General features: G+C 43.6%; 1 protein-coding gene across 1 annotated transcript; it reads left to right on the top strand.

The window, feature by feature from the left end:
* Window positions 1–2,679: 2,679 nt before the first annotated feature.
* Window positions 2,680–3,436, top strand: LOC105855133 (spermatid nuclear transition protein 3-like). The gene is made up of 2 exons (XM_012735912.3): window positions 2,680–2,902; window positions 3,080–3,436. The coding sequence occupies exons 1-2, from the start codon at window positions 2,774–2,776 to the stop codon at window positions 3,311–3,313; spliced, it is 363 nt and encodes a 120-aa protein (XP_012591366.1). The 5' UTR covers window positions 2,680–2,773; the 3' UTR covers window positions 3,314–3,436.
* Window positions 3,437–20,424: the final 16,988 nt, after the last annotated feature.

Genomic DNA, 20,424 nt, shown 5'->3' with positions numbered 1-20,424 from the left:
CAATTGTTTGGGCCTCATTTGTTGGAGAGACTGTACTTTCACCATTATTTCCTTTGTTCCTTTGTTGTAAATCACCTGACTATCTGTACACAAGTCTATTTCTGGGCTCTAGTGTGTGTCATTAATCTATGTGTCTATTCTTTGCCAATGCTTATATCCTCCACCAAATTCATATTTTGAAGCCTTAACCCCCAGTGTGGCTGTATTTGGAGATGGAGTCTCTAAGAAAGTAATTAAGGTTAAATAAGATCATAAGGGTGGGGCATTGATCTAATGGAATTAGCGTCCTCATGAGAAGAAACACAAGAGACTGCTCTTGTGTGAGTGTGCATACTGTTGTGCACGCTCTTGCTCTCTCTCCTCTCCCCCTCTCTCTTTCTCTCCATGTGCCTGCACTGAGAAAATACCATAAAAGGACATAATGAGTAACAGCCATCTACAAACATGAAATAAAGCCCTCACCAGAAACTGACCCTACCAGACCTTTATCTGTGCCTTCTTGCCTCCAAAACTGTGAAAAAATAAATTTATGTTGTTTCAGCCACTCAGTCTATGGCATTTTGTTATGGCAGCCCACTAGACATAACCCAAGGTTACAAATTTTTTCTTCTATTTTCTCCTACAAAAAATTAATTTTCACATTTAGGCCTGTGATTCCTTTTGAGCTACATTTTTATATGGTCCAAGGTATGTGTGATGGTTAGTGTTATGTTTCAACTTATCTGGGGTTTAGTATTCAGTTGTGTGATCAAACACTAGTCTAGATATTGCTCTGGAGGTATTTTGTAGATGTGTTCAACATTTACAATCAGTTAACTTTAAATAAAGCAGATTATCCTCCATAATGTGAGTGGGTCTCATTCAATCAGTTGAAGATCTTAAGAGCAAAGACTGAGGTTTCCTGGTGAAGGAATTCTGCTGCAAGGCTGTAATATAAAAATGTTTGTGTTAATTTCCAGCCTGATGGCCTGCCCTACAGATTCATTTGTACCAGACCTCATAATCACTTGAGCCAATTCCTTAAAATATCTTTCTTTCTCATTCCCTTTAGGTAGATGGAGAGAGAAATAGGGATTGAAATTCAGTTTTTGTGTATGGACAGCCAATTGTTCCAGACCCAGTTACCAAAAATACTATCTTTTCTCTCCTCTGATCTTCATTTGCATCTTTATTAATCATTACTTGTCTATAAATATATATGCATGTGGATCCTTTCCTGGACTTCATTCTTTTACATTGATGTATTTCTGTAATTGTGCCAATACTACACTATCCTGATTATTGTTAGTTTATAAGCCTTGAAATGAAGTAGGGTAGCCCCTCCAACTTTGTTCTATTTTTGAAAGTTTTCTTTGGATAGGTCTTTCTAGGTCCATTGCACTTCTATAAGAATGTTAGAATCAGCCTCCAAATTTCTGTAAAAAAAAAAACAAAACATTCTGGAATTTTGATTTGGATTGCATTGATCTATCATTGAATTTGGGGAGAATTGACATCTTAGGATTCAGTTTTCGGACTCATGAACAAAGTTCATATCTCTATTTATTTATATCTTCATTAATTTATCTCTGTAATGTTTTATAGTTGGGCATATCTACATATTTTGCCATATTTATCACTTTTAATTCATATGTTCTAATGCTATTTTTTAAATAGTATGTTTTTCTTTCAATTTTCAACTGCTCCTTGCTGCTATAAAAGTAAAAATATAATAATCTTCTATCCAGTGACATTGCTAAACTCAATGATTAGTTCTAGAAGCATTTTTTAGATTGATAGAATTGTCTGCATACATTCATGTTTCCTGTAAATAAATATAATTTTACCTCTCCCTTTCCAATTCAGAGGCCTCTTTTTAACTTGTTACACTGGACGGAACCTCAACTACAATGTTGAACAATCCTATCCAACTCCAACCTGTTCCATGAACTTATCAGTCTTAGGTTGTAATTTCCTATGTGCAAACATCCCACATAACTTCTGGCACATGAATATCTGTCTCATTCATCCTACGCTGTTAAAACTGAAGCCTGAGTACTGAATCTACTGAGATGAGCATGACTTCACAGCTGAAACAGGGCTAATAAGATAGATGCCGAATGGAGCAAGTTTTTTTTACTGAAGTCTGACAGCCTGAAGGCAGTGATTTCAGACTGGAAAGCAGGAACCTAAAGGGACCTCTGTGGACACTAGGAAAAGGAAGTGGGATGGAAAAGTTCCCTGGTAGTAGCCAAGAAATGAGTGGTTTTCAAGGTGCATACATATTTTAGGAGAGAAATGGGAATGACTGACATATTCATGTAGACTTAAATGCAGCCATAGTACATACAGTGGAGAAATTTCTGGTAAAACAAAGAAAAGCTAGGTAATGGTGATTGGTGGGAGAGAACAGAATGAACCACTGAAATGGGGCGGGGGGGACTTTGGGAAAAACCTTGAACGAAATACCCTCTCCCTGCCATGTGCCCCACTGAAGTTGAACGTGGCAGGAAAAGAGCTGTGCTAATCAGTTTGGGACTGCTTTTTGGGAGTACTAAAAAAACGCCCCTTTTTTTTTTTCCAACCAATCCTGGCCTCCTCATCAGATTCCCACTCCCCATGAAAATGTCCTGATGGTGCTTTCGGATGTCAAAGCCCCTCCCCCCATGGCTCCCATTGGCTGGGTAGTGTCTCGGTGACCAAACAAAGCTCAGGGGCATGTCCGGGCCCTATCCTGGGGAAAGTATATATACAGAGGTCAGGAGGCCTGGGTAGACCACTGGGAAGCGCTGACATGGCGAAGATGACCAGGAGGAAACCACAAGCCTCTCCCGGCACAGGCATTAAACAACGAACTGCAAACGTCAAAGTGGGGAAGAAGAGGAAGGCTCCTCGTCAACCCAGGTCCAGAGGCAGCTTCAAGGTGAGCGACCCACCCAAGCTCCTCCCTGCCTTCCCGTCGAGTCCTCCCCCCAGACTCCTCTCCTGCCCTCGCCTGGCACAAACCCTCCTCAGCCCACACCCCTTCCCAAGCTCCCACCCCCTCCACCCTCTTCCTCCAAACCATTGCTCTTCTGTGATCTCCCTGTTGTCCTTGCAGGTGCCCAAGGTAACCAGGAAGGCAAAAGGACCCCTTGGAGGGACTTGGAGGAGAAAGACTTCTCCCCAAATGACCACCCCTTCAATTAAACCTAAGAAGAGAAGAGGGCTGACTCTATTTGGCCATTATCACCGGCTGAACGAGGAGCTCAGTCAAAATGAGCCAGATCAGGCCCCAGAGAGCAGGGGGGGGGGGAGCTCCACCACCTCAAGTGTCACCCTCAGCAGCCAGTAACTTCAGAGTGAGGCCAATGACCTCAGACCTATCTGAAAAGTCTCTGGAGGTCTGGACACTGGGAATGGCCAACCTTGAGGACGGCAAATTTCACACTAACTGGGTACATAACTGTGATGAAAATAAATCAACCACTTGTCAAATGATGAGTCTCTGTGTGTTCTGTGATAGTGGGGAGGGAGGAAGAATGGAAGAGGCAGGTGTGTGAGAAGGAAGATGGGGTCCTCTTAAATTACTTTAAATTTAACTTGCTCTTTTTTCTTTAGTTTCCTATGGTAGAAGTTTTGGCTATTGATTTTATTTTTTTTTAATTTTTTTTTAATTTTGGCATATTATGGGGATACAGATTTTAAGGTTTCAATAAATGCCCATTTCCCCCCCTCCCCCCAAAAGTCTGAGTCTCCATCATGACCATCCCCCAGATGGTGCACATCTCACTCATTATGTATGTATATACCCGCCCCCCTCCCCCTCCCACCTGCCCAATACCCTATTACTGTAGTACCTATGTGTCCACTTAGGTGCTACTCAGTTAATACCAGTTTGCTGGAGAATATATCTGGTGCTTGTTTTTCCATTCTTGGGATACTTCACTTAGTAGTATGGGTTCCAGCTCTAACCAGGAAAATATAAGATGTGCTATATCACCATTGTTTCTTAGAGCTGAATAGTACTCCATGGTATACATATACCACATTTTATTAATCCATTCTTGGATTGATGGGCACTTGGGCTGTTTCCACAGCCTTGCAATTATGAATTGTGCTGCTATAAACATTCGAGTGCAGGTGTCTTTTTTGTAGAGTGTCACTGGATCATTTGGGTAGATGCCCAGCAATGGGATTGCTGGGTCAAATGGTAGATTCACTTGTATCGCTTTAAGATATCTCCATATTGCTTTCCACAGAGGTTGAACTAGTCTGCAGTCCCACCAGCAGTGTAGGAGTGTTCCTCTCTCTCCGCAACCACGCCAGCATTTATTGTTTGGAGATTTTTTGATAAAGGCCATTCTCACTGGGGTGAAGTGATATCTCATTGTGGTTTTGATTTGCATTTCCTTGATGATTAGAGATGTTGAGCATTTCTTCATATGTTTGTTTGCCATTCTTCTGTCTTCTTTAGAAAACTTTCTGTTCAAGTCTTTTGCCCACTTTTTTTTTTATTTTGGCATATTATGGGGGTACAGATTTTAAGGTTTCAATAAATGCCCATTTCCCCCCCTCCCCCCAAAAGTCTGAGTCTCCATCATGACCATCCCCCAGATGGTGCACATCTCACTCGTTATATTTGTACATACCCGCCCCCCTCCCCCCTCCCACCTCCCCAATACCCTATTACTGTAGCACCTATGTGTCCACTTAGGTGCTACTCAGTTAATACCAGTTTGCTGGAGAATATATCTGGTGCTTGTTTTTCCATTCTTGGGATACTTCACTTAGTAGTATGGGTTCCAGCTCTAACCAGGAAAATATAAGATGTGCTATATCACCATTGTTTCTTAGAGCTGAATAGTACTCCATGGTATATATATACCACATTTTATTAATCCATTCTTGGATTGATGGGCACTTGGGCTGTTTCCACAGCCTTGCAATTATGAATTGTGCTGCTATAAACATTCGAGTGCAGGTGTCTTTTTTGTAGAGTGTCGCTGGATCATTTGGGTAGATGCCCAGCAATGGGATTGCTGGATCAAATGGTAGATTCACTTGGATCGCTTTAAGGTATCTCCATATTGCTTTCCACAGAGGTTGAACTAGTTTGCAGTCCCACCAGCAGTGTAGGAGTGTTCCTCTCTCTCCGCAACCACGCCAGCATTTATTGTTTGGAGATTTTTTGATAAAGGCCATTCTCACTGGGGTTAAGTGATATCTCATTGTGGTTTTGATTTGCATTTCCCTGATGATTAGAGATGTTGAGCATTTCTTCATATGTTTGTTTGCCATTCTTCTGTCTTCTTTAGAAAAATTTCTGTTCATGTCCTTTGCCCACTTTTTAATGGGGTTATTTGATTTTTTCTTCCTAATTTTCGTGAGTTCTAAGTATATTCTAGTTATCAGTCCCTTATCGGATGCATAGGATGCAAAAATTTTCTCCCATTCTGTAGGTTGTCTGTTTACTTTCATGACTATTTCTTTGGCTGTGCAGAAGCTTTGTAGTTTGATCATGCCCCATTTATTTATTTTTGTTGCTGCTGTGATTGCCTTTGGGGACTTCTTCATAAACTCTTTGCCCAGGCCGATGTCTAGGAGAGTGTTTCCAACTTTTTCCTCTAGAGTTCTAATAGTTTTATATCTTAGGTTTAAGTCTGTTATCCAGCGTGAGTTGGTTTTTGTGAGAGGTGAGAGGTGTGGGTCCTGTTTTAGCCTTCTACAGGTGGCTATCCAGTTTTCCCAGCACCATTTATTGAAGAGGGATTCTTTTCCCCAGCGTATGTTTTTGTCTGCTTTGTCAAAGATGAGATGGCTATATGAGGATGGTTTTATATCAGGATTCTCACATCTGTTCTACTGGTCAATATTCCTGTTTTTGTGCCAATACCATATTGTCTTAGTTACTACAGCTTTGTAGTATAGTTTGATATCTGGCATATTAATGCCTCCCATTTTGTTTTTGTTGCCTAGAATTGCTCTTGATATTCGAGGTCTTCTTTGGTTCCATACGAAGCGTAAAATTATTTTTTCTATATCTGTGAAGAATGCTGATGGGATTTTAATAGGTATTGCATTGAATCTGTAGATCAGTTTGGGTAGTATAGACATTTTGATGATATTGAGTCTGCCGATCCACGAGCATGGTATGGATTTCCATCTGTTTACATCCTCTGCTATTTCCTTCCTCAGTGTTTCATAGTTCTCCCTGTAGACGTCTTTTACCTCTTTGGTTAAATATATTCCTAGGAACTTTAATTTCTTTGTTGCTATTGTGAAGGGAATTGAGTCTTTGATTTGGTTCTCAATTAGATTTTTGTTGGCGTATATAAATGCCTCTGATTTCTGTGTATTGATTTTGTATCCTGAGACTTTACTAAATTCATTGATCACTTCCAGGAGTTTCTTGGTTGAATCCTTGGGGTTTTCTAGATACAATATCGTATCATCAGCAAACAGTGAAAGTTTGATCTCTTCTGCCCCTATTTGGATACCTTTGATTACATTTTCCTGTCTGATTGCTGTAGCCAAGACTTCCAGCACTATGTTGAACAGAAGTGGAGATAGTGGGCAGCCTTGTCTGGTTCCAGTTCTAAGTGGGAATGATTTCAATCTTTCCCCATTCAGTATGATGTTGGCTATGGGTCTGTCATATATGGCTTGTATCATGTTTAGGTATGTCCCTTCTATGCCTATTTTCTTAAGTGTTCGTATCATGAAAGGGTGTTGAATTTTGTCAAAAGCTTTTTCTGCATCTATTGAAAGAATCATGTGGTCTTTGTTTTTGCTTCTGTTTATGTGGTGAATTGCATTTATAGATTTACATATGTTGAACCATCCCTGCATCCCTGGGATGAAGCACACTTGGTCGTGGTGGATTATTTATTTGATAAGTGTCTGGATTCGGTTAGCTAAGATTTTGTTGAAAATTTTTGCATCTATATTCATTAGGGATATTGGTCTGTAGTTTTCTTTTTTTGTTGCATCCTTTCCTGGTTTTGGTATCAGAGTAATATTCTTTTCATAAAAGGTGTCGGGGAGGTGTCCGTTCTTCTCGATGTTGTGGAATAGTTTCTGCAAGATAGGTACTAGTTCTTCTTTGTAAGTATGGTAAAATTCAGGTGTGAAGCCATCTGGACCGGGACTTTTCTTTTTAGGGAGATTTTTAATTGCTGTTTCTATTTCAGCTGTTGAGATTGGTCTGTTCAGGGAATCTATTTCTTCCTGGTTGAGCCTAGGGAGGCTGTGTGTTTCTAGAAATTTGTCCATTTCCTCCACATTTTCCAGTTTGTGTGCATAAAGATTTTTGTAGTATTCATATATTGTATCTTGTATCTCTTTGGGATCAGTTGTGATATCTCCTTTTTTATTCCTGATGGAGCTTATTAGAGATTTCTCTTTTCTGCTTTTCGTTAGCTTAGCCAGTGGTGTGTCAATTTTGTTTATTTTTTCAAAGAACCAACTTTTTGTTTTATTAATCTCCTGAATAGCTTTCCTGTTTTCAATTTCATTTAGTTCTGATTTGATCTTGTTGATTTCACTTCTTCTGCTGGGTTTGGGGTTGGTCTGTTCTTCTTTTTCCAGCTCTTTGAGTCATTTCATTACATTGTCTATTTGTGATCTTCTTGTCTTTTGGTTATAGGCATTTATGGAGATAAACTTTCCTCTCAGAACTGCTTTAGCTGTGTCCCAGAGGAGTTCATAACTTGTCTCTCCATTGTCGTTTTCTTCATAGAACTTTTTTATTTCTGTCTTGATTTCTTCATTTACGAAGTAATCATTTAGCAGGAGGTTGTTTAATTTCCACGTTTTTGTGTAGAAATGTGAGTTTCTGTTAGGGTTGATTTCTAGTTTTATTCTACTGTGATCTGAGAAGGTACATGGTATGATTTCTATTTTTTTAAATTTCTTGAGATTTTCTTTGTGTCCTAGGATATGGTCAATCTTAGAGAATGTCCCGTGAGTTGATGAGAAGAACGTATATTGAGTGGCTTTTGGGTAGAATGTTCTGTAGATGTCTGTCAGACCCAATTGTTCTAGAGTTTTGTTTAAGTCCATGATTTCTTTATTAATTTTCTGTTTGGAGGATCTGTCTCCTGCCGTCAGTGGGGTGGTGAAATCTCCAGCGATTATGGAGTTGCTATTAATCCATTTGCTTAGCTCCAGTAAGGTTTGCTTTATGAATCTGGGTGCACCTAACTTGGGTGCATATTTATTTAAAATTGTTATCTCTTCTTGTTGGACTGTGCCCTTCACCATTATATAATGACCCTCTTTGTCTTTTACTACTTTTGTTGGTTTAAAAACTAAATCGTCTGAAATTAGAACTGCCACACTAGCCTTCTTTTGGCTTCTATTTGCTTGGAATATTGATATCCACCCTTTTATTTTTAGTCTATATGCATCCTTGCAGGTTAGATGTTTTTCCTGAAGACAGCATATACTTGGCCTGTATTTTCTTATCCATTCAGCCAGCCTATGTCTCTTGAGTGGAGAGCTTAAGCCATTCACATTTATTCAGAGAACTGATAGGTAAGGTAGATTACTGATCATTCTGTTGGGTTGGATGTTGTTTCTATGATTTCTGTCTTGAGCCATTGTAATATCTGGCCTTTAATATCTTTGGGTTTCGGTTGTTTTTATATTCGTGGGTTATTATTATGATGTTCCGTGCATAACGCTGTTTTAAGTACTTCTTGTAGGGCTGGTCTTGTCTTGGTGAATTCTCTGAGCCTTTGCTTGTCTGAGAATGTTTTTATTTCTCCTTCATATACGAAGCTTAGTTTTGTAGGGAATAATATTCTAGGCTGGGCATTATTTTGTTTCAAAAGAGTGAGAATGGGGCCCCAGTCTCTCCTTGCTTGTAAAGTCTCATTAGAGAAGTCTGATGTTATTCGAATTGGCTTTCCCTTGTATGTTACTTGCTTCTTTTGTCTTACAGCTCTTAGAAGGGCCTCTTTAGTTGATACTTTGGTCAGTCTGATGACTGCATGTCGTGACGTCTTCCTGTTTGCGTTGAATCTCCCAGGGGTCCCTGAGCTTCTTGAACTTGTATATCAAGATTTTGAGCAAGGCCTGGGAAATTTTCCTCTATTATATCTTCAAACAGCTTGTCCAACCCTTGAGTGTTGTCTTCTTCCCCTTCTTGTAACCCTATGACCCTCACATTAGGTTTCTTCACATAATCCCACAGCTCTTGTAGGCTTTGCTCTTTTCTCTTGTTTCTCTGCTCTATTTCTGTGACTGATTTATTTAATTGGAGGGTGTTATCTTCAAGCTCTGAGATTCTTTCTTCTGTTTCATCTACCCTGTTCTTGAGACTTTCCACTGTATTTTGTAGTTCCTTGAATTGATTCTTCATTTCCAGGAGTTCGGTTACACTTTTCTTCAATGTGTCTATTTCTTTTCTCATATCCTGGAGACTTTTTGTGGTTTCTTGGTGTTGGTTATTGAGTTGTTGTTGCAGCTGGGTGAGTGTTCTTATGTTCCACATACGAAATTCCTCTTCTGTCATATTGGTTGCCTGATTTTGGTCGGTGTCCGTTTCTAGGGGGCTGGTGCTCCTCTTTGGGGGTGTGTTTTCCGTTTGGTTCTTCATATTTCCTGAGTTCTTTCGCTGATTTCTTCCCATGTCGATCAGTTGTTGTTTCTTTCCTTAGGTTATTGTTTGGGTATTCACACACCTTGTTTAGTTTCTGAGGCGTTAGGTGGTGCCTGTGGGTGAAATTGGACCACTCCCTGTATATTGAGTCAGTGGGTGCCATGGAAAGGCTGTGCCAGATGCCGTCCCTGTCAGTAGGTGGCGTTTGCTTGGAGGAACAGGCTATGCTGTTGATTTGGAGTCCTGTTATCAGCTCTCGTTCTGGGCGGAGCTGGGTTGGGTAAGCCTGCCCTCAGGCCGTTAGCAGGGGTCAAAGTTCTGTTCTCTGCTTCCAGGGAAAGCTGTCAGGGCGGGGCTGGAATGGTCCCGCTCAGCCAGAAAGTCTGGGTGTTGGGGTGGGGCTGTCTGAGACCCGCAGTCTGCAGCAGGCCTCGCTTCTTTCCACCCTCCCCAACTCCGCAGCTACTCCTGGGCCTCTGCCAGCAGGCCAGACCACAAGCCACCAGGCCTCCCCGGACTGTGATGCCGGCGGGGAGGTTCCCTGCACAGGAACGCCACCTGGGTTGGGCGCACGGCCTCCTCCTGGGAGGAGGGTTGCCCTGTAGGATGCCGATCCACCCCTGGAGGCACACAGACCTCAGTAGGCTGTTCAGGTATAACTCTTTTGTGCCCCGGGCAATGCTAGCCCTCGGTGCAGGGGATCTGGTCTGCAGGTCCGACCTCTGGGTCCCAGAGTTCAAACTGTATTCCCACTAGGGAGAGGATTTTCCGTCCTAATTCACCCACAGGGAGCCCAAGCTGGGTCTATGTCTCTCAGCCTCTGAGTTGGCACCGTTTTCCTGGGAACACGGTGCCGGCAGCACCTGGGAGGGCGGGCGGGGTCGCAAACGGGAAGGTCCCGTTCCCTGGAGGTGCCTCTGGCTGGTGGCTGTATTGTCTCTCTGGGCAGCCGCGGGTAGGGTCGGCGGAGGGGAGGGGGAGGCAATATGGCGCCTGCCGCGCGGCTCGGGTCTGTGCACACGGAGGTGCCCGGAGGAAGTTGGGAACCTGGTGCCACGTCTGCTACAGGCTCACCGTTGGCAGGCGGCGGCAGTCTCTGTGCTGGTGTCCGCAGGTCTCTCCACCCGCTGGGGAGCCCACCAGCAGTCCCGAATGCAGGGGAGGGGAAACAGCAAATCCACCTACCCTTGCCGCTGGTCTCCGGGCTGCTCCGGTGGTCTCAGCCTCCAGTTCTCCTCCGCAGCCTCCTCCCGTGGAGTCTCCCGGGGTCTCAGGTACCCCTCCTTCCGGCCCTTGTCCGCTGTATGCTCGTCTTCTTGCTTCTTTCCTCTAGTTTCTGCTAGAATCTGTCTTTTCTGCAGAGACCCTCTGTCTGGTGGTGTTATTCGTCCGCCATCTTGCTCCGCCCCCCTTTCCCCTTTCTTATGTGAATTATTTACATAATTTCTCTGTTGGAAACAGGCTTGAAACTTTGCCTGAGCTCCCAAGACATCCGGCTAAACAATGTAAAATCAATAACATGGCCAGCAAATCTGTGAGTCAGAGTTGTGTTAATCTACTTTTAAGTTACCTACAGACTCCAAGTGCCATTGATACTAAAATGAGTATCCTAAGATCAGTAACCCATACCTCTGCAGGTTTCTTTTCATGGTGTAGTTGTTATAATAGTCAAGGGGAGAAATAATGAGAGCCTGGACTAAGATAATGGCAGTGAAGATGAAAAGCTAGGGACAGACTTGAGAAATGTTAATCAAAGGGAAATTGGCAGGATGTGATGACTAGTTGTATACCTCCCAGAATCATGGCTTTGGTGACTGAAGATGATGTAATCAATCACTGAAATAGGAAACACAGGGAAGAAGTTAATTTGCATGGGATAGGGCAAGAGGAAGATGACAAATTTATTTTGGACTTGCTACATTTGAGATGCCCAAGGAATGTCCAATTAGAGAAGTCAAGGGGATAGTTTATTATACGTATTGGGAGTTCAGGAGAGCTATGAGCTACAGGTAGAAATTTTTGTGGCGAGGGATGTCTTGAGCTTAGAGGTGGTGGTTGAACGCATGGTGGTGGAGAAGAATGTCCAGGGAAAAAGTTATGGACTTGAGAAAGGAACCCTGGGGTGTCTAAAATTGGATAGATGGTAAAAGAAATGTCAACCTCAAAGAGAATGAGAAGAGAGATAGTCTAAGGAGTACTGTTGCAAAGAGGGAGTGGTCAGTCGACAGTATTCAGTGCCACCAAAGTGTCAGGTAAGAAGAGGACTGAGACTTGACAATGGATTTAACAATCTAGAAGTCACTGGTGACCTTTCTGAGAGCAGTTTCTGTGAAGTGGTGAGCAGAGGCCAGAGTACCAGAGAAGACTGATAAGTAAGTGAGCAGATGGTAAGTGGTGGAGATAATGAGCACACGTATCTCTTTCCAGGAGTTTGGCATTAGAAGGAGTGGGGGAAAGAAACAATGGTGGCAGCTGGAGGATAACATGAGTGCATGTATATGTCCAAACTCACTGAAATGTGTACATTAATTATGTGCAGGTTTTTGTATAATAATTATATCTCAATAAAGCTAGATAATAAAGGAAAAACAATAGTCCATAGGTTTAGAGGTTTAAAAAATGAATCATGAGAATCTTTTTTCTTTTAGATCACAGCAACTTGAATGTGTTTTTGAGTGTAGAGAAGATGTTAGAGGAAAGGAGCATGAAGAAGCAGGAAAAAGAGGAAAAGAGTGATGAAAAGATAGAAGGGGAAAGACTAAGGACATAGGGACATGAGTGTGGGAGAAGTACTTACCTTTAAACAGAGGTGGAGACATCTCTAAGCTGGAGGTAATGCGGTCAGAGAAGACTATCATAAATTGATAAGAGGGAAGAGTCAGGAAGTTAAGAGATGTAATTTCTGACGGCCTCAATTTTGTCAGGGAAGTAAGAGCAAAGTTGTTTTCTATAGGCAAGAAAGATGACAATTGATTAGGAGGTTTGAAGAAAGCAGAAAGGGTTTATGGTAGTGACTGGTAAATGTAAATATTCAGAAAGTTTTGCCGGCCAGTTTCTTTGCAGTCATACAAGACCTTTTTCAGCTCGCCTCTCACTAACAACCTAATTGTCTGTCCTTATTTGCTGGATGAAAAATGGGGCAGAAGGTCACTATGGCCATTGAAAAGGATTTCCTGGCAGCAATGATTGCTCAGCTGAGGACAAACCCTGAGTTATCATGAGGCTAATCATGGTTGTATGATTTCTCCCAGCTGCACTCAGAGCTGGGTTTAAAAGCAAATTGGATTGTGGATTATTACTCTGTCTGGGGTTGGGATTTTGTTGAGTGGATGCAGGGGAAAGGGATGAATGCAAAGGAATCAAGAGCACTGGGGACAGTGTTGTTCCACTGATCCACCATGTGTGGGGGCCTGGCTTGGCAGGGAAGGAAGAGAGACTTCTAGGAGGCTGCTAGACTGGGATTAAAGGTATGCTCTCAGGAGAAGGAGACCAGTATGAGGTCAAGGAGAAGTGATTTCAGCAGGAGTGAAGGCATGAGAGACTTCAAAGGACCAGGCCATGTGGTCAAGGGATGTGATCTGAGGTCTGCTGGTAGTAGATTAACTGGAGTTTCAGCATCTGAGCTTTTGGATAATGCTCCACATCTGTCTTCCCATTGGCATTGGGCCTGCTTCAGGTAGAATTTGGCAGAAGGGAGTGAGTGAATGGAATTGGAAAATTACAACTGTTTTTGAGATAGGGAAGGGGCGATAATACTTGAGAACCAGGAAAATTAGATGAAAAGGATATTTTCAAGTGAAAAAGGCATCACAAATGACTAATTAGAAAGAATACTTTTTTTTTTTCCTCTGGACAAAATGATGAGTGTGATTTGGAGCATAGTGACTTTTTCCTTTTCTTTGAAAGGGATGGGACCATTATGGGGCTTTTCATATGTGCAATGATATTAATTGAGCTAAAATTTGTATATATATATATATATATATATATATAATAAAATTGAAATTGGCCAGAGAGAAACCTGAAGGTTTAGTGGAAATGATTTGCATTGTTAATGACTTGGAGCAAGGCTAGAACAAAGAAGGTCAAATACCAGGTGCTGGGACATGCTGGCTTGGTGATGCAGCAAGCCAGCCTGGGTTACTGGATGGCCATCTTTAATCAAAAACCCAGCTCTGAGGGTGCCTGGCTTCACATTGGCTGTGGAACCTCATTGCCATGGCACTCTCTGCTTGGTCCTGATGGGACAGACATAATATGGAGGAATCTGGGGACCATGGGGAATCAGCCAGCTGTTTTCATAGGCTGCTCTGAACAGTCCCAACACTCCATTTATTTGTGACCATTTGAACTTGTTCTGACCTTTAGCTTGTTTATGTGACAGACAGAAGATCATGAATGCACTGTTTTCTTTTTGGTTTTACTCTCCTTTCATCAACTTTCACAGTGCTTCTGACATTTTAATGATCATAAGAAACACCTGGAGATTTTGTTCAATGTAGATTCTGACTCAGTAGATCTGAGGCAGAATCTGAGATGCTGTTAGGTGTTCTGATGCTGCTGGTCTGGGAGCTACACTTTCAGTAGCGAGGCTATCAGCCAAGGCTTTTTCCAAGAGAACATGTCCTCACTTACCAAGCCCTCATCCTGTCACTGAGCATTTACTGAAAATCTCCCATGCACCAATGACTGCACTAGGCATTGGGGTGGAGGCTGGGGGGGGGACAAGAAGAAGAGAATAGGGATACATGAAGGAGACAGGGTTCCTGCCTACAAGGGAACAGGCAATGATACTGCACATGGGTATAATGAGAGTTGGACAGAGGTTTGGGGGAACACAGAGAAGGGACTAAATTTGCCAGGGTTTTTCTAGAATCATTACAGAGGAGGTGACACTGAGATGAGTCTTGAGAACTGAGTTGGAGGGCACCAGGTGAAGAAACAGAGAGACATTTCCAGCAAAAGGAAAAGCTTTTGCAAAGCCCTAGAGATGCATACCATGTTTGGGCAACAGCAAGAAGTCCAGTGTCACCAGACTCCCAGGTGACAAGTGGTGAAGACAGGCTATAGATGAAGCTCACCAGCTAAGTTGTGAGTGAGAGACAAGGTCACAAAGGCCTTGTCTCCTCCTACGAAATTGGTCAGGAAACTTCTTTGTACTTACCAGCTAGAAAAAGGCTCAGGCAGATAAGTTAGACAGGCAGATATCTCAGAATAATAGTAACTGGATTCCAAACTCCACAAATGCTCCTTCCTCCTGGATTGGGCTAGGCCTCCCTGGGAGGAAAAGGCTGACAGTCTGGGAGGAAGAGCCTGCAAAAGATTAAAGCCTTTTGACAGATATCAGTGCAACCAAATTAATGTGCTAATTACAAACCAGGCTTATTTGTGCATCAAAGCCAGCACCAAGGCTCCAGGCTACTATTTGGGTCTAATTTGCTGTAAGAATCCATGTGCTTTACATAATGAAAATAAATTGAGTGCTTTTCTTTAAAGACTGCATATAATTGAGCCTTTAGCCCATTTATAAAGCTCCCATTTTCCACTATCTCCCCCCATAGCACAGCCAGGTTCCATCTGGACAATGAGAGTATTCAAACCTGCTGGACTTCTCTAGTTCAGCAGGCTAACAACGGCAGGGGGAGAGAGAGAAAAGAGGATAGGAACAAAGGGAAAAAGAGAAATTTTAAAAAGACATTTAAAAAACAAAGCACATAGGTAGCTATCATCATGGGCAAAAGCAGAATTGTATAGAAGATTCTTATACTCAATTTATGGTTTATATAATATCTATACCATTATTTTTAATTACATATGAAAGAGGTGGCATAATCTTTTTCCTAGTTTAGGGCCTTTAAGCTCATAATGAGGCCCTGTTGTGCTGAATTCCAACACCTAGAGCATGAGTGTATGAGATACACATGTGATGGTGAGCTGGCCAAATGGCCACAGCCATCCGCTCTGATTATTTGGCCACTGGCATTCAGTTTCACCCCACAATAAATTGCCCACCATGATGAAAGATTCTGCCATTACTCCTTACTGACAAACTAATTGTATTGAATTTAGTTGCATTTGCTCATATACTTTTTTCTCCCCCTGGCTGCATGGGGCTAAATAACTGCCTTGATTAAGTCTTCTATTACTGACCAATTTTGGGGGCCATAATGAAGCCATCCTACATGAACAGAAGGGAGCAGCTGTGTGATGACCTGCTTCCTCCAACCTCTCACCCTAAATGGCTGTGAGGATGCTGGATAGCACTCCCTGGATTCATTACTTGGTCTGAGTAATTTATGCATAGTGGCCTGTGGAATTTGGCTACTAACCTCTGTGATTCTTGGGAAATGGCTAGAGCTTGCAGAAGAAGAGAAAAGAAGGGAGCTCGGTGACTCCTAACTACAACCCTCTCTGTCCAGCGTGAGAAACTGGGGAGGCAGACCTCCTGCCTACCATCAGAGCTGTGAATCAGGGAAGCTGCTTTATACCTGGCTTCCAATCCAGGGCAAGTAGTTTCACTTCTTTAGGCCTCACATCAGTGAAGTGGAGGTACAGTACTAACAACTACCTCCTGGCGGGTCCATTCAGTCACTTCCTTCATTTAACAAATATGTATTGAGTACCTACTCTGGGCCAGGTCCTATTGAGTACCCTGGGATACAGTAGTCAAAAGCATAGACTTCATGCTGGGCTTTCTGTTAGAGGAGACAATTAATTAGTAAATATATATTGTGATCAGAGAAAGTCTCCCTAGGGAGGTGGCATCTGAGTTGAGACCTAAGTGATAAGACAGACCCAGCCCTGCAAAGATCAAGGGGAACAGATTCCAAACAGAAGGAACAGAGTGAGCAAATGCTAGGAAAAATCTTGGCTTCTTCAAAGAACAGAAAGAAGGCCTGAGGGCTTGAGCAGGGTGACCCAGGGGAATCTTGGTGACAAGTGAAACTGTAGAGGCAGGAAGGGTCCTGTAAGACCATGGAAAGGTAGGTATATTTTATTTGAGATGTGATGGGAAACCACTGGAAGCTTTCAAGCATGGGAGAAAGATGAATTGGTTTAGCTATTTAAAGATCCTTCTGCTGCTCTGGGGACAATGAATTGGAAAAGCTGGGAGTAGACATGGGGTAGTTGTCACAGTGGTCCAAACACAGGACATTATCTATTCACTGGAGTTGAATGAACTCTTTAGATCATGCCTTTTTATTAAACAGTTCATTTAATTTAGCTGATCTTCCATCCTCCTGCCTTACTCTCCAATTTTCCCTCACCCCATTCGTCACCCCATTCTGCCTAGGGGCCAGAGCTTCCCTCACTTTGCAGACCTGGGCTATAGAATCTGATGGAATAGAAGAGTAAGAGTGACTGAAGAAAGGAATGGATGGATTGAGGGATGGCTAGATGGGTGGTTATAATGGCCCATATCATCCTTCTATATCCCCATGTCCAGCAGAGATCCTGACACAAAGCAGGTTCTCAAACATTGACCAAGTGAAAGAAGGGATGAGCTGGTAAGTCAAAGTCAGTTTCTCTTCAGAGTGAGCAATCTTGGATCTTGTTGATTAAGTGGTGAAGGGCTTATAAACTCTGGGTTAGAGAGAATTGTGAAACAAAAACTTGGGAATAATCTTTAGATAAGGTGGGGCCCCACTTGAAGAAAATAGATTTGCTTTATTTAGTAAGAATTGGCTCAGAGGAAATGTTTCAAAGTATTTTAGAAAACCATTTTTTTTATGGACACTGAACACACGCTTCTTGATATGTGATGATATGACACACATGAAGGATTTGAGTTATTTGTAAGTTCTCAATATATCAAATAATTCAGCAACCCTCTTACCAAGTTTTTTCAATCTCAGTAAGCTTTACCACCTTCCACTCAGTTCCCCAAGCCAGAAACCTGGCAGTTATTCTAGACTTGTCTCTCTCGCCCTCATTTACTACATCTAACAGATCTCCAAGTCCTCTCAATTGTACCTTTTAATCATCCCTCTGATCCACCTATATCTCACCATGCCAACTGACACTATCTCATCCCAGGCCACCATTATCTTTTATCTAGACTTTTGCAAATGCCTTCTAATTGGTCTCTCTGCTTCCACTTTTGCACCCAAACAATCCATTCTCCACATAGCAAAGTGATCTTTTTAAAGAACAAATAAGATCATTTCTCTCCCATACTTAAAGGCCTCCAATAGCTACCTCCTCAGCGTCATCTCACCCCTGTCTCTACGCTTCTGCTCCATTCTTCTGCCATACCAAAGTTCTTTCGGATTCTTTTTTTCTGAAATCTAGGGCTTTACATACTTGGCTAATTCTGTCTAATGTGCTATTGCTTCTCCTCACTTCCTCTACTGCTCAGGAATGGATATTAGTTTTGGAAGAGACAGGCCAAAGGAGTGAGATGGGCAGATTCTCAGTCTCTACTCCCCTATACCAGTGCAGCATCCAACAGCAGTAATTCTTCTTGACTAGAAGTTAGATAAAGAGAGAAAGAGAGGAAAAGAATGATCAGACAATGAATAGTGGTTGTTCTGGTCCACGTAGGAGTATCTGGTCTCTTCTCATCTAGTCTTACTTTTATTGTGTCTTTAGCACCAGGCCACGAGGTCTGCCTGAACCAAAATAGTATCATTTGATACAGCAATTCCACTACTGGGCATCTACCCAAAAGATCAAAAGTCACTTTATGAAAAAGACACCTGCACTCGAATGTTTATAGCAGTACAATTCACAATTGCAAAGCTGTAGAAACAACCCAAGTGCCCATAAATTCATGAGTGGATTAATAAAATTTGGTATATGTATAACATGGAGTAGTACTCAGCTTGAAGAAACAATGGTGATAGGGGAAAAAATGGCAGAGTAAGGGTGCCCTCCTGGCTCTCTGCTCCCAGAGTGAAAAGTGAAGAAAGCGGATAGGCACACACAAGCGATCTGCACTTCCACGGGACCAGCTTTGCAAGCCTGCAGACATCCACCAGGAAACGGAGGGATAAGACCATTTGCAGCCTAAAGCAAAGGTGAACCGATTATTCTTCTGCAAAAATCGGGGATTCGGAGACACATAACAGGGAGGGAGTGAGGCGTGGTTTAAGCTGCTGCCAGCTGGCAATGGCACCAGCCCTACCTGGTGCTGAGAAACACCCCCTCCTACACCGAGCTCCACTTCCACGTAGGCTGGGAGGTGCCTGAAGTTGGTGAGAAGTGGCAGCATGGGACAAAGCCGTGTGGAGAGGAGACTAGAGCAGGGAACACTCTGAGTTCCCCAGAGCACACAGCAGCAGCAGTATAAGGAGGGGGAGGGTCCGAGCCCAGCAACCACTCTCCACACAGCAGGAACCAGAGCCCACACGGGCATCTCCCTGCAGAACACTCTCAGGTCAAGGTTAAGGGGAGTTTACACAGAAGGAGGCTTTGACTTTGGATATAGAGGAGGTTTGGGATAGCACTGAGAGGTCAGAGTGCACAAAGTTAGACTCCTTGATCCATTAGGACCCCCTTCCCTCTGCCCCTCCGGCACCGCTCCCGCCTGCTGATTCCAGCGCTGATTTGACATTCCAGCACTGGTTTGGGCTCGGGGTTTGGAGGGAAGGTGCAGAGAGAGTGCTGGTACGCGCCCCTGCTCCACCAATTTGATATTGGACCATCACTTGCTGCACAAGTGGCACTGACCCTGTGCTGATACAGTGGACCCTGCCTGGATGGGGCAGTACTACAGGGGAGATTGCCCTTGGTGGATTTAAGGCAAAGAAACATTGCCTTCCACACTCTCCTGCGATCCAGAGCCCCGCCCTGGGCTCCAAAGTCTCTGTCCCAGCCTTGGGGGCGGAGCTGAGATAGGAACTGTTCCCATTCCTGCTGCTTATCTCCACCTGTGTAATTAAGGAGACAGAAGACAGGGATTGGTGGGTCCCATTGCCTGCCTGCCCACTTCTGGTCAGTCTCTCCCTGTAAAGGTCTCCTGAGCTCTGTGTTCAGAGTGTGGAGCCGGGATGGGCAGAGCCAAGCCTCCTAGGAGGCTGCCTTTAGTGGTTATAAGGCAGAGATATTTTACGACACCGACATCTGGGGATTTGGGGCTAGGCCTTTGGCCTGAAAGTTTGTATCCCCGCCTTGCGGGCGGAGCCGAGATAGACAATGTTCCCATTCCTGCCGCTTATCTCCACCTGTGGAATTAAAGAGACAGAAGACGTGGCTTGGTGGGTCTGGCTGCCGGCCTGCTGGATTCAGGACAATCTCTCCCTGTACAGGTCTCCCGTGCTCTGTGTGCATAGTGCAGAGCCCATCTGGGCAGGGCCAAGTCTCGTAGGAGGCTGCCCTTGGTGGTTATAAGGCAGAGAGACTTTATGTCCACCACGCTCCGGTGTCTTGTGGCTGAGCTTTTGGCTCCAAAGTCTCTGCCCCCGCCTTGGGGGCGGAGCTAAGATAGGAACTGTTCCTGTTCCTACCGCTTATCTCCACCTGTGTAATTAAAGAGACAGAAGACGAGGATAGGTGGGTCTGGCTACCGGCCTGCAGGCTCCAGGACACTTTCTCCCTGCACAGGTCTCCTGCACTCTGTGTCCAGGCTCTGGAGCCCACTGGGGCAGGGCTGAGCCTTGTAGGAGGCTGCCCTTGGTGGTTATAAGGCAGAGAGAATCTACATCCACCATGCTCCGGTGTCTTGTGACTGAGCCTCTGGCTCCAAAGTTTCTGTCCCCGCCCTGAGGGCAGAGCTGAGATAGGAACAGTTTCCATTCCTGCTGCTTATCTCAACCTGCGTAATTAAAGAGACAGAAGACGGAGCTAGATGGGGCTGGCTATCTGCCTGCCATTTTCAGGGCAGTCTCTCCCTGCACAGGTCTCCTGTGCTATGTGTC

Source organism: Microcebus murinus, chromosome X (genome assembly GCF_040939455.1).
Source record: "Microcebus murinus isolate Inina chromosome X, M.murinus_Inina_mat1.0, whole genome shotgun sequence".
NCBI classification, from domain to species: domain Eukaryota; kingdom Metazoa; phylum Chordata; class Mammalia; order Primates; family Cheirogaleidae; genus Microcebus; species Microcebus murinus.
This window is presented reverse-complemented; position numbering and strand designations above follow the sequence as displayed.